This window comes from Helicoverpa armigera, chromosome 7 (assembly GCF_030705265.1).
Source record: "Helicoverpa armigera isolate CAAS_96S chromosome 7, ASM3070526v1, whole genome shotgun sequence".
In the NCBI taxonomy this organism is placed as follows: domain Eukaryota; kingdom Metazoa; phylum Arthropoda; class Insecta; order Lepidoptera; family Noctuidae; genus Helicoverpa; species Helicoverpa armigera.
This window is the reverse complement of record NC_087126.1, coordinates 9297893-9312870: the sequence shown is the minus strand read 5'-3', so window position 1 is coordinate 9312870 and position 14978 is coordinate 9297893. Positions and strand designations below refer to the sequence as shown.

The 14978-nt window shown below is 33.2% G+C and overlaps 1 protein-coding gene and 1 non-coding gene across 3 annotated transcripts in view; both read right to left on the bottom strand.

Moving 5' to 3' along the window:
* Nucleotides 1-2191: 2191 nt before the first annotated feature.
* On the bottom strand, nt 2192-2263 carry Trnae-uuc (transfer RNA glutamic acid (anticodon UUC)). The gene has a single exon. It is a non-coding gene; the product is annotated as a tRNA-Glu (tRNA).
* A 721-nt stretch (nt 2264-2984) lies between these two features.
* LOC110373329 (diuretic hormone class 2) overlaps nt 2985-14978 on the bottom strand; it is a 52454-nt gene continuing 40460 nt past the window's right edge. The window contains exons 2-5 of one of the 2 annotated variants that reach the window (XM_021330575.3): nt 6270-6353; nt 5857-5961; nt 5046-5066; nt 2985-3926 (exon numbers count right to left, since the gene is read on the bottom strand). In XM_021330575.3, coding sequence (XP_021186250.2) covers nt 3797-3926; nt 5046-5066; nt 5857-5961; nt 6270-6352 — 339 coding nt within the window. In that variant the 5' untranslated portion in view covers nt 6353 and the 3' untranslated portion in view covers nt 2985-3796. The remainder of the gene's footprint in view (nt 3927-5045; nt 5067-5856; nt 5962-6269; nt 6354-14978) is intronic. The other variant, XM_021330584.3, reaches the window with a different exon arrangement.

Genomic DNA, 14978 nt, shown 5'->3' with positions numbered 1-14978 from the left:
GATTCATAAACAATCTCTAAATCTACAGAAGCCGAGAAAACGATCTCAAAATCTCATCATTTTCGTTCCCAGGTAAACTCCATATAAGCAAGGCAAGCGCTTTGATTAGTGGCTTGCACCTCTCGTATTCTACAGAGGTGCAGTATCGATCGGGGTCGTTGACCTCGGTAAGTACCCTCTTACAGCTAGCTGAGAAATGGAGGATGTCAAGTAAGAAAATTCGTTATGTCAGGGAGTGGCTTTGGCTTTCAGTTTAGAGAAGATTGGGAGAATATTTTGTCGATATTTTTGTCAAATTGATTTTGTGATTAAAATTGTGATATAAGAAGAGTTTGAATAGACCAAGAAAGCATTATTTTGAGTTTTAAGGAAACCTTGTTCTAGAATGACATCCAATCCTTTCAGTCCAGTGAGAACCAGTGTAACTTAGCTTCTACTTCAACAATTTATATTCAAAAACTTGTATAGAATATTCCAAACCTATTAAACCAAGTCTCCACGAAAGTACGTACTAGTTAACCTATCTGCTAGAGTTCATATAGGTAAATGCATTTTAATGAATTCACTGAGACTAGACGATTAAAGAGATGAAAACAGCCGTATAAGCACCATAAACTAAAGCATATTCACGGAGCTTAATACATGAATGGTTTCAGGTCACTCAAAGAGGTCTGCACGCTGAAGGATTTTTCCAGGACTATGGGCAGCTTTACCCATGTGGAAACTAACGTCATAATGTTATGTGTAACCACTTGTTTTAGCCATTGAAATATAGGCCTTATTGCATTTGTACAGCCAGTAAATACTGGCCAACGTTTATATTTTTTAAAATAATGCAGTACCTATAGGTACTCTGTTTTTTAAACTCTATAAAAAAAATATTAATTTTTACAGAGTTTAGTCATTACTAATTAAACTTACTAAAAATTAATTACTTAATTAAATTACTTTCTAAGTATATCTTGGACACCAATGGCTGATAAAAAGGTGAAGGAAAACATCTTGAGGAAACCTGGACTATAGTCTGAAATCACCAACCCGCATTGAGCAAGCGTGGTGATTAATGCTCAATCCTTCTCCGTGTGAGAGGAGGCCTGTGCCCAGCAGTGGGACGATAAAAAGGCTGTAACAGTAACAGTCATTACTAATAATTATTCTTTACTGATACCTAAAATTGCAGCCTGTTTACTTTTTTTAAATTCACTATTTACACTTCTAATTACAATAATTTATTATAAAATGTAAGATCTCTCCCTGGTTAGTAATTTATTAATTCAATTCAGAGGCTACATATCCCATCCGTATCTAACTATTTAATTATTAAAGATTGGGTGTTAATAGTACTGACTTACTTTGTAAGAGATCCTCAATCATTGCAATTTTTAATAGGTACCTTATGTATGTACTCAAATATTCGTAAATCGATTTAAGATCATTTGCATTCCTACCCAATTGCTTACACAGTTACACCGTATTGGTATCTAAATTATTAATTGCAGTTATTAAGTAAGTAGTTTATTTGGCATGCTACTGAAGATTTACACATCCTTATATACCATAGTAAGGCCCGGTTTCTCTGGTTACCGATAAAGTGTCAGTTAGTTATCTGATAGTTAGTGCTATCTGCCAGATATTGCTATCCGAGACCCATGTAACCAAAACTTATGGTTTATCTGCCAGGAGTGTTCCTGATAGGCTAACTGAGACATCATAAATAAACGGTGAAACTGTCCACTAAAATCCGATTAGATCTAAAAGCTGTGGTATTTGTTTTCCAAATATTATCTGTTTGTCTACCACCTTGAAAACATACGCCTCAAATACAGAGCAACTAAAAATACATTGAGCGGCCATGTTGAAAAAACGTATGGGCATCCATCCGAATACACAATCCGCCCTAGGGATGCAGTCCAGCATACATAGACCTGCCTCGACCCCCGAACTAAGAACAAAGTAAGGTGTGCCAGGAAGAAAATTGCTAACGCTAGGGGTCTCGGTAAAATGGATGCTTTTGCTTTTATTTGCTACGTGCCACTTTTGTTGACACTGCTCCAGAGCAGACGATTATGATGAGTCAACATTTTGTTCGTGTTTTTTCGGTTTACTAGAGAATGTTATTTTTTTTTAAACTGGTAGAAAAATATTTTAACTAAATCCTATCATAAAACAAAAAGAAAATAACAAAAAGGATTTCCCGTACCGGGAATCGAACCCGAGCCTCCTGGGTGAAAGCCAGGTATCCTAGCCACTAGACCATACGGGATACTGACTGTTAAGTCAAAATTATTGTTTAATCTGCAAGTCACAATTATTATTAATTATTGGAAATAATTCGTTTCTTTGTGTTTAACTCAGTAATCCGCATTATATTATAAATATTATTTTAAACAAGTAATTGACCTTATTGAAGGTCTATGCAACTATCACAAAAAAAGAAAATATTTTTTAAAGATTATAATGTTAGTTTCATAACGATTTTACACAGTAATCCGTTGAATATTTCATAAAAGTATTGAAATTTGAAACAAAATCAATTCCAAAACGAACCTACCTATAATATGAAAATAACAAAATAAAATTAATCTCCCACATTAGATTTTGTTGTGACATCTAGGTAATTATGAAGGAACATCGCAGAAACTCGCAGTCACGATAGGTCACTGTGCTAAACAGTTTTTGAAAAGAAACTAGATGGCGCTAGTAGGAGGCATATCACCACGAAACTATCAAGTAATATCTGTCATTCAACAGAGGGCGCTGTTTCAATAAATGAATTTAAAAAATAATTTTCTGAAGATAAGTCATATTTTACTTTTGGATATTGAGCTACAATTATGGAGCACCCAAATTAAATTTTTAGGTGGTTAATTACTTAAACAGGTCAAGGGATTTCATTGAAAAGCCTTTGATTTTGCTGTAATAAGTGATATTGCAAGCCTTTTAACATTGACAAAGATAGAATATGAAGCATTAATATAAACACGTTTATATAAATATGAATATCTCTTTATTTTTAACAATAAACTCTAGACAGGAGGTATTTATCACTTAATTTGTATCTATTCTAATTTGCCACGTACATACATAGGAATGGTAACATTTAAGTAATGTATTACAGATTCTATAGCTGGGACATCTTAAAGAATACTGTTAGTAGGTTCTAATTTACAATAAATATTAAGCGTTTTAAGACATTCGTGATTAAATCTTACATTCTCAAAGATAATGATATTTTTAATACTGAAGGAATACTGGCACCGAAATGGAATGAAAACATGAATTAAGTACGAAATGACTAGTTTGTAGAAATTTATCAAAATCAGTCAAATTTATTTATCGTTTTTCATAAAAACTTTTAACTACAGGGTTTGTACTTTATGTACTCAAAGAGTTTTACGTAAACTAAAATTATAAATTAAGTGAAATAAAGATAAATTACCTATTATGAAAATAATAATAAAATACTGTTTTTAGTTATCTGTATAGATCTACTTATAAAAGCAATTTCAAAAATCATATTTCTGAACTTACAGGAAAATAATACTTAACTGACCGTATAAATCTATGTTTAAAATACATAATTTTACAACATGGATGTTCATAATATAAACTTTGACTAGAAATATATCACGTTAAGCGTTAATTTGAATAAAGTTGACTATAGCCTATATGGATGTCTTACTTATCAATGGAACCAGCCAGATGGTGTTTGAGATAAGCGTATGAAGTCTACTGCATAAAGTTGTGATTACAGGTTATGGAGTCCAGCTCAGTGCAGTATTCAGGTGCTTAAGACTTAGTGAGCATCTCGTCGCCTCCTGCCGGGGCCGCCGGCGTAGTTGGCAGCGGCAAGACCCATGAGGTGCTTAGCTTGGAGGGCACCGGAGTAACCACGGCTCAGGCCAAGATCGAGGGCGCGCTTCTCGCTGGAAGTGAAACAAGCAGGAGTTAAAAAGAGAAGTGATAAAGATGAGCATGAAGCAGATATAGTAGCAGGTTAGTTCGTTGACGCTATAATAGAGAGCAATGCTACTGTACCGTCTAAGAAAGAAACAGTAAATGTTGAATTAAAAAACGTAGTTGCTATAACAATTAATTTGTTTTCCATAACTGACGCGGTTGCTTTAAACTTTATAGCAACAGTTTGTAAAAATGCTGACTATGTAAACGTGGCCACGGGTACTAATTCGAATGCCTCCCCTGAAAGGCTGCAAATTGTTTTGCGGGAAACTCTGAAACGTTTATACGTAGGCCCGAACAAATGCTTGCAACACAAAATTGCAGGCCATTTTTTTCAAAAGCTCGTTTGTCGATCCCTTTGTCATCCTGTAAGTTAATTTGCAGCTCCTACTGCCACTGGTTGATCACATTCCATTCTTTTTCATGGGGTTATTTTCGAAGGAATTTGAAAATTTTAACATTGCGTTCTAAAAATATTTTAGTGCTGTAAAATCACAAGAATTATCTAAAATAACTAATCTAGGATGTTTTCAAAAGATCACTACTGATGGAGTAAAATTCTGGCTACTATTCGGGTACTGTCTCTTACGAAGAGGTATAGAACTAAAGGGAGTTAACGAGGTTGAAATCAGCATCTCTAGGGAATAATACCATATTACTACTGAGTACACAATGAGGGCAATAGTCACGTTATATTGCTTTTATTTTGGTTTGTCACAAAGTAAACTGTTTTGCCGGTAACTACAAACAACCATGTTTCTGTTAAGAATGTTTTTGTGAAGTACTGTTCAAAGATCTCATCTATTTATTTTACAGGTAGTCATGTATTGTATGATCATGCAAAATCGAAAAGCTTATAACTAGATACTACTGGATTCTACAATGCTAGATTTAAGCCAAGAGTCATGCAAGAACTACATTTTTTTCACACAACTTAAAAATTCAAATGCATTCAGGAAAGACTACAATCACCGTCCAACAGAACGACACAGTCGCAATGTTAAATCGATGACGTCACTAATAAAAGGCGTTGAAAACAAAAGAAAGCAGACTAATCTACGGTAACCTAAGTACGACGGACGTACCTAGTAATGTCTTCTTTATAGCTGCAAAGAGATAAAAAACAGATATTACACAAGTAGAAGATGATTATAAAATGATACCGGTCAATAATGACCTAGTAATTAATAAAGAAAAAATAATATAGAAAGAAATGATAAAGTCACAGATATTGTACAAAAAGTTTCCTGGGAATATTTAAATTAATATAATCCCATTATTTCTTAAGAAAGTTTTGGTCCTTGGCGTGTGAATAGATTATGATGGTGTGTAAATACTAATCCAATGAAAATCATTTGAAGAATACATCGATATTTTTCAATTTTGAAAAAGACATCCATCAAAGCATGCAGGATATGGGGAACGATAAATAACGTAAAAACAAAAAGTTTAGCTCCGAATGTACAAAGTTATCGAACCATGGGTTCAATACAACCAAAAAATTAAATTCCAAAGAACAATTGTTATTAATTCAAGAACAAATCAAGAATTGAAAACTTGAGTTTTAATTAATCGTAACCATTAATATTACTGTCTCATCCAGTAATGACTTTGAATTTCATTGTGATAGGGTGACAGTCACCGATCTCTGTCATTACAAGAACTCTAATCACCAAATAGTCTTCTTTAATCATGAACATTTGTTACAGCCTTTTTATCGCCCCACTGCTGAGCACAGGCCTCCTCTCACACGGAGAAGGAACATATCAACATATATCATATATCATGAACATGTAAAACAAATATTATATTTCTTTAATCTTTTTTTCTATTATATACGAATTAATTTGTAGCTCTTATATCAAATGGATTATCAATATTACGTCTTAGACTTACTTTTCCATTTTGCGTTCCATCTGGATAAGGTTTCCGAGGCGGTTCAGCATATCCATAATCTCTTCGGGTTCATATTGGCCTTCTTCGCGGAAATAGTTGCTTGGACTGGAATTGATTAAAAGTTAACTTTAGATTCTAGGTCCATAATTAAATCTGTTTTAAAGAAGCCTCTTTTTATATTTGCGTCTGGTTTAAATAGATTCCTATTGATTTTCTTAAATGTGTATGTGATTCTGCCAAATAGAATCATATTCATAAGCGCCATTTTTGCTGTGAAGGCTTTGGTTCCAAATGAGTCACATATTTTGTAACATCACTGAGCATTTTGTTATTGTAATTATTTCTACAGAATATAATTGTAATTAATAATGAATACCTAACAGGAGGACGTATCGAACTGTGCATTATACCACTACCTGGGGTAAGCAGAGGCGGGCTCGATGAGAAGCAGGGCCATGAGCACACAGCTCGCGAGCAGGCAGCTTGCACGCACCATCCTGAAACAATACAAAAATACACTTTATTAACTCTGCACTAAAGTCTAAAATTGCCCGTGCTCTAGGCAGGAGTGAAATGAATACTGTATTAAAGAAATATAAACTCAGAAATAAAAACAATGATAAAATTAGAACTACGTGGAAATTGTGCCAGTCAAATAAAATATCAACATTCAATAGGCATCAATGCAAAAAAGATCGACGTCTGATATCAAGAACAAACCATTCAATAAGCTTGGTGTCCGAAAAAACGGGGACTGTTTCTAACGAAATCAACGTCAATATTGACATGAATTTTATTAAAACGGAACAATTCAATTTTGGGGTAAAACGTCAAAACTTGTTGCGGTTGGCTGAGTAAAAATTTCTTGATAAGTGGCGAGGGAACACTGGGAATTTTTGTTTATATAAAATGTCATAACTGGTAGTCTAGAGACAGCGGAGTATAAAATTTCACTGAAAAGTAGTTTCGTAAATATTTAGCGCGATATTTTCTAGCCCAATATTGTTATTAATCATGTTACAGCGAAACTATAAAATAAAATTCCTAAGTGCTTTTGAAGTATTAAAGGGCTAAAATGCCCAACCTAATTCGATGAGAATGAAGTTAACTTGTCAAGACTACGAATTTTGGCTTCAACGTTTCAGTTTTGACGATAAAATCGATGTATCGTCTACTCCAAATAAATCGACATATACCACCCGCTTTCTTATCTGCGTTCTGCCCCATTTCATTTAACAGCCACACAATGCTTTATCAAAAGGTTTTTCGAACTTTATAATATAAACTTGAGATTCCATTCAAGTTTAGCTTTCTCAGTAATCTGTATAAAAGATTGTTGCGTTGCACTTAACGGTTGCTGGTTACCTACATTTCCAAGTGGGGCTTACAATCGGATTGCAGTCGGCTCGTCCCGATCGGTCGCATTAGCTCAGAAACGCGATAGGGCAAGTAATGCAGCTTAGTGGGATGAATAAATTTTCCATTTAACAGATATACTTAGATATAGATGTTCATTTGTTCTACTTTGAAGTCTTTATTACATACGAGCTTCTGTCACAACAAGTACAGAATTTAATCAACGAACTAGTACAAACGGTTACGACACTTTTAACGTCCAAAAAATGTTTACTAGCTTTAAGACTTTGGCTATTTTCATTAGGTGTATGAAAAACTTCTAATAACCTATCAATCAATCAAGAAGTCACATCAATCATTTAGCAACAATAATTAAGTTGCCAAAACTAACTTCAACCGAACAATTTTCATTGTATCCTGAATAGAAGTCAGATTAGCGTTAGGTTCCCTAAATACCTTATTCATGTCTGACAAATTACTGATATTATCGTTGTTCAAATTGTTCCAGTTTTCTAAGTCTGCCTTTTGTGCTGGGTTTTCAGCTTTAGGATTAAACCTACCGTCTCTTGGCTTCATAATCTGCTTAGAATCAAGTCTGCTCACAGGTCTATTAGGTCGGTTATTAGACGTGCAGGTCTGACCGCAACTTATATGGGTTAATTTGCATGGCTTAGGCTTAATGTCTGAAGCTCAGCTGGTACTGGAAGCTTATTGAGTTGGACTGAGGGCAAACACCCAAGCGCAATGAATTTGGCCACTTACAAAATTGTCTGGAGTTATAGAGACTTGTTTTTAAGATACCTAAGTCGTTTTTACTAAATAATTGCAAGCTTTTTAAAAATATGAGACTAAGTGTGTGCTTATTTTTTTAATGGAGGAGTTGTAATGTTAGATTAAAGCCATAAAAAAGACGAAAGGAAATGAAGCTGTCTTGTTTCAACATTTCTTCTAAAAATATTATAAGATTCACAATATCTTGATCCGTTTTAATTGCACTGAAGTGTATCTTAGCTCAGAAGATTTGATGCAATTGGCTTTACGAGACAATGTACTCAGTCGAATACTGTATAGTTATCCTAATTGGACAAACTATCTTCAAAGGTTTACACTTTACACTATATGAACACAAAGGTGCTTTTGTGCTGTTCATTGAATACAATATTCTGGGATTTCGACTATAACAGTAGTTCCTCTAAGATTTGTGTGGTTAGACTTGCATAATCAGTTTGTTCTAATAATTAAATGCAAACTGTAGATATGAATAATTTGTACTTGTGTTGAAAGTACATGAAACAAATGAATGAATGAAATTATCAATTTGAATTTAAAAGCTGCTCCTTAGCAGTCATTTGTTTTTCATTTCAATTCCTTCTTGAAACAATTGGAAAAAGAGGGCCGTTCTCAACAATAAAATGAAAAATGTAAAGCTTACTCACATACTCGAAAATATTTACATACAAAATACCTCTTACTTCGTTGAAACTTTTAATTAATTCAACAGCTGAGAAATAACTACGGGAAATGTTACGTAGGCAGAGAAAGAATTGACCTACTTCTTGGTTTTTAAAAAGTTTTATATTAATTGGTCTTCAAAGGTCAACACGTGAGAATTGGAGTGTTGGAAATGATTGTTTATTACGTAATCAATCGGGATTTTTTGAGACAGTTACAGTACTTTTATATTATTTTGATTGTGACAAAAAACTTGTTAAAACGAGCAACTGTTTGATGACTGACAAATGGTTGATTGAACTAAAGTATCTACAGTTAGTATTATAGTAACAATCCGTGATCATGATATGCGTGCCAAAGTAATTTTGTCCGTCTATCTGTCACCTTTTCACACCAAACCTACTGATCAATGAAGATCTTGTTGTACGAGGGCCTGAGAAAGGATTTGTTACATTTTATCGATGTGGGTATAATCGTGGTGAAAATCTAGTAGGTACCATTATAAATATCTCATTTACTTCATGACGCAAATAACATAAGGATAATTATGTTTAGCATTCTAAATTTTCAAAGCGTATGTTCGTTCACATTACCAAAACTAAAGCCAGAATTTCTAAATTTGATCTACATACATTTGATTTACATTCGCTTTTATAGAACGCAAGTTCCAAATTGGCATACATATCAAAGAGGTAATAATAATATGTCTGGAATGATCTATTTATATTAAGACAGTGCAAATTAAATCCGAGTCTCTCGGAACAAGAATGAAAAAAAAAATGAAAAATCTTGCTCATTTCCTTGAAGTTACAGACGTCAAAGTTTTGAAGCATTTGAAGGTTTAGGTTGTTGTAAATTATTCACAAATTACAAAGGGTCCGTGTGAAATTTGTGTTTGTAGGCGCACCTACAAGATAAATAGTCTCCAAACAGACGTTTGTTAGTAAAAAATGTGTGTTTAGCGAAAAAAAATACTCTGTCTTTTACAGGAAATAAAACTATACCAGACTGACCATTAAAAGGCATACTCTTTTCCCTCCTTTCTATCATTAAAAAAGAGAACCAGAGCCATACATAAAATTAATTTGAAAAAAGAATATTTAGCAAAAATAAAAACAAATGACGTATGCTTGAAATACCACGTCCTTGTACATCCAAAAAATACAGTAGCACCTATCAGTTAGAAACTTATCGATAATTATAACCAACGGCATTGTAGTCGATCAAGCGGAATATTGACAAAACCCTCGATATAGTAATTAGAGAGCGGCCGATTCGATTACGATGAGTTGTAACATGTGACAGATTGGCCACTCGATAAGGTAGAGTAAACTTTCGAGTTCTCGATGTTGAAAGTCCATGTGGCTATTGAGGCAGCTCCATTCATGGTTATATCATTTGAACCAATCAGGTCACCAATATATAGGTCATCAATATATAGGTTGTGTGAAGTCTGAGGGAATCGGAAATGTAGTTAGCCTTCCTAAGTCTCTTCTTCCTCCTTTTCTTAACAAGAAAAGTTGAAGTTTTTTTTTCTGTGAGTTATAATCTAACTAACTGTACATGCACGATAGGCAAAATTATTGTGCAAAAGATCTAGTGCAGAAACATTTGGCTAAGTATTTGGATGCATTCCAGGTTTTTGTATATTGTTCTGAAGTAGCCATTGTGGCCTAGATACTCAGAATGTGAATAAAACAGTCTTTGATTAAAAAGTGAAATGGTCACTTATAAAAAAATAACACTGAACATTTAATTGCCAATAATTTAACTAAATATCAAATAGATGCTTGTTTTTAGATACGTTACTCACAAAAATAGGTACTTACTACTTTTAGGTCACCAGCTAACAGCTAATCAAGGCTTGTAAAAAAAATCATCATAAGATATTGCAGTCAAAACTGGAATGTAACATTTTTAATTCAACAACTACATGCATCAATAGATAAAAAAATCTGATAAAAAAGAATGATCTGAATTTAAACACTTTATGAAATTCGGTGACGTAACTTTCGCATACATGACTGAGTTTTCCGACATGGTTTGATATAATTAATTTTGTAAACTTCAAGAGTTACAAGGTTTTTATAATGGAAATCGCATCGAGATAGCGTAGTCTGTTCTGTTACAGCCTTTTTATCGTCCCACTGATGGGCACAGGCCTCCTCCCACACGGAGAAGGATTGAGCATTAATCACCACGCTTGCTTATGTAATGAGGGTTGGTGATTTCAGACTTTATAATCCAGGTTTCCTCAAGATGTTTTCCTTTACCTTTTAGTCAGCCATTGGAGTCTAAGATGTATCTACTTAGAAAGTAAATACAAACTTAGAAAAGTTGCATTGATACGTGCCTGACCTGTAATCTAACCCACACCCTCATACTCGAGAGGTTGGTTCTTTACCCACTAGGCCACCACGACCAGCGTAGTCACAATGTCACAATATGTTTTTAACTGTACAACTTTTCGTAAACAAAGTAGATGGCAATTGTTTTTGAATTGGTTTTGAGTTCTTGGCTGTGACGTTAAATTAGGAACTTTCTAAAGAATCAAAGCGTCCGTGGTGCTTCTTGCAATATTCCGACAATTTGCTTTGTAAAGTTGTGAAACAAATCACTGTTTCGTTATGGTTTCGATTTTATAGCTTTGTTATGCAAATGAACGATTTGCATTTTTTGAGAAATGGTCATGTTTTGAATTTTTAAGTGTTGTGGGAAAGTGAAGAAAGTGGGAAAAAAATATTCAGTAAACTAATTAATATCAAAGTTATCAAAGAATAAAAAACAAATAATGACTGTTATTTTTCCCCATATCTATTGTTTACATTCTATGAAAACATTTTCCATGTTCGATTTCCAACTCATAAAATCACTCGTTAGTTTTAGAGCCATATACTAGTACAACAGTTTCATCATACAAAGCTTCAGTGTTGCCTGAAGCAAAAAATTCTTCGCTCGTTAGTAGTACGGGCCCTTCCTGGGCATTGTTCAACGTAGCTTCGTTTGCACCTTTGTGCGTCAGTCCAGTTTCAAATTCAACTGATATGCGATTGTTAGGATCAAACTAGTTTAGTTTTGTGTCGATTTTGTGTTAGAATTTACTGGCTTTTTGGTTTGGTTGAAAAAATTGAGACTGAAAAGCTCGGTTAACTAGGTCTTCAAGGAAGTTCTAGTGAATTGATTGATCATTCCATAGCCAAATCAGCATTTTTATAGGTTGCAATGTAGGCAGTGCTTCAAAAGAATATATTATGATGATGGTCATTCTCATTGCATAGTACCTCTAGTATTTTTTGTTCTCTAAAAATAAATATCTGAATAACTGAAAACTGCAATAATTAAATAAGTGAGATAACACGAAGATATTTCCCGCTCTCTGAATAAATTTTCACATTTCAAAATATATGAATACTGCCTTTGTAGCAGTAATTTGCTTTGTTGTTTTGTACTGAGAAAGATTCGAGGTAGAGAGTACAATAATTTAGATGAAATTATTTCAGTTCAAAACTTTACTTTTATGTAGAACAATTATTTGGAACAGTGCTCACAAAATGCACAGTTTTATCGCTTAATACTGAAACACTACAACTGTTTCTTTTATAAAAAATGTATGTGATTTATTTAAGCTTTTTTTCTTTTTATTTATTTAATCGAAAGTGTGAAAAATATCTTTAGTATTCTTATTGACGGACTTTGAAAAACTTACTAAAAATGTCAACTGCAGTGATAAATAAAGTCTTTAAATGACACACTTTTAAATCTATTCAACGTAGAGATTCTATTCCTATTTATAATTATATTCATTCTATCGCCGAAACCTACCATCAAGATCCCATGCGATATTACGCAGTAAGGAAGTGTATCCTGATTTATTTCCTTAATTAATTTTGATTATTGCAACCGCCTTCAAAACCACGTAATACACAGGAATTATTATAATTACTTCGCTAAGGAAAATCTTCTTCAGTCAAATTAAACAGAAGAGGTGGGTATTATATCTTGTTTAAGAATGTTAATTTACAAAGCTTCATAACAATGTGTAATGATTGAAGGGTTTATTAAAATGTTTACGTGTTCAAATACGTCTTATGTAGGTACATAATTATGTACTGATGCAAATGACTTTTACTTAGCAAGAAAGTTCATTTATGTCGATATACCTATCTGATATAAAAATGTAAAAAAAATATGGAAATAAAGAAGGTTAACATTGCAGTATATAAAGGACTAATATATCAACCTCCTTTCTTTATACTCGTAAAAGCAGAAGAAGTTCCCATAGTTGTCCTTATGATCTATGAAATCTACGTATAAGATATGGACGACATTCAACTGTTTTTTTCCTTAACAAATTAGGGTTCGCGCTTTCGATCACTTCACCATTTTTTTTTGTTAACCCTAATATATAAAAAAAAAAAGGATAACAATATTTGATACGTTCCTATTTTTACACCTAACCTATATTATTAGAAAATCGCATACTTATAAAACAGCAATTTCAATATCGAAATTCAAAGTAAGAAAACTTAATCCGAAACTTTATGAAAATTGTGATTTATACCAAAAGGGGTTCGTGGAATTTAACTCTTGAAGATTAATTTTTGATTTAGTATTCAATAGTAGTTTGCAGACCGTTAAAATCTGAATAATTGTGGGACAGAAGATAAGCTGTAGCGTAATTGTTTAATCGATTGGTAATAGAGATGTCATTGTGGATATAGACGACCAAAGAAACGATGGATGGATTGAAATAAATTCGAAATGAAAAATAATGTTTCTTGTGAGATGGCTGTAGATGGTGGCATACTGCGCCGACCACAAATAAAATCGGGTTAAGGGCAGGAGCATGATAATTAGAATGAAAGTTTGTAATTTGTGGATCAATGTGACTGATAAAAAAATCACTCAAAATCGTTGTTTTTTTGTGTATTTTTTTTTTGTTGTAGGACAAAACAATGTTATTACAATAGGCATTTGGTTTAATAGCTTCAATTTTAAAATAGCTTTTACTTGTATAGGACATTAATTGCTTGAGCACTTAAAACGATTGGTATCATAATGATGCATGAGATAATAATCATTATTACCATAAGTGGCAATAACTTTATTTACTACACTAGGCGTACTCGCGATTTCGCCCGTAAAAATGCTAAAATCGTGTCAGCAAATACTTAACCCCGATTTCTCTAAGAAATATAGATATCCTTACAAATATTCTTAAAATATGCCAAAGTAACAGTCATAGTTGTATGTTTATTTATACTTGAAAAGCCAGGAAAGCACCTAGGTAGCAAGTTTATAATATTTGTTAAAATTTACACGCTACAATTAAGAAAATTCATGATCTATGCTCGCAATAATCTTAAATGGTTTTACATAAAATATCCCGTAACCCCGACCGTTAGTCATAAATTCTATAATGTCTGTTTTATTCCACTTGGGCCCTTAATGAATCCTATAATATTGTTGCTTATGATCCTTGAATTTGTACGGTACAATGTAGCTACAACAAATTTTGTTTGCGCACTTTTTAATTTGATTTTTTTGATGACTTTTGAAATTTTAATCCGAATGGTATTGCGTTTTTGTTTCGTTGTTTGTGTTATATACCATTGTTACATTACGGTTCGCTTTTATTTTTAGAAGCATTTGAAATGATAAAGGCATTTTTCACCAGTCGAGTTGAGTTGGAGAAGACTTGTTCAATTGACCTATTTACAGTATGTAACCTATGTAGTATTTAATTTTTTTACCAGTTTCATATTTTTCCCTCAGAGAGTTTATTCTTATCCTATTTTTGTAGGGATCGATTAGGCTTTTAATATGAAAGCCTAATCGATAGAAGCAGAAACAGACTGAATCTTACAGTCTCCTGATTTAACTATCAACTAAACATACAAACATCCAAACTGAGAACCTTCTCCCTTTGAGGAAATCGGTAAAAATCGAAAACAATGCTAAACACAGGCATTAATAATACCCCCATGTCATGTACTAGCTTATCTACACTAATTGTGACATCAAAAACAGATTAATTAGACAATACAGTTATCTAATCACCGATACATGCTTAGTAACTGTAACGAACGTACTTGTAACTTTAAAGGTTACAAAACATAAAGGTACAGTCGGCTACAAAACTAGTTCAACTTTGGGAATTTTCAAAACTGATTTACACCATAAAGTCGATAACTTTCTAAAGTATTCAACTACTTTTTAAGAAGTTCAGGATGTTAAGTTTATATTAGCGTTTGTTTTGTTCAGAAATTATGATCGAAAATGAAATTACGTTCTGCGAGATAGTTCGAAAGAGT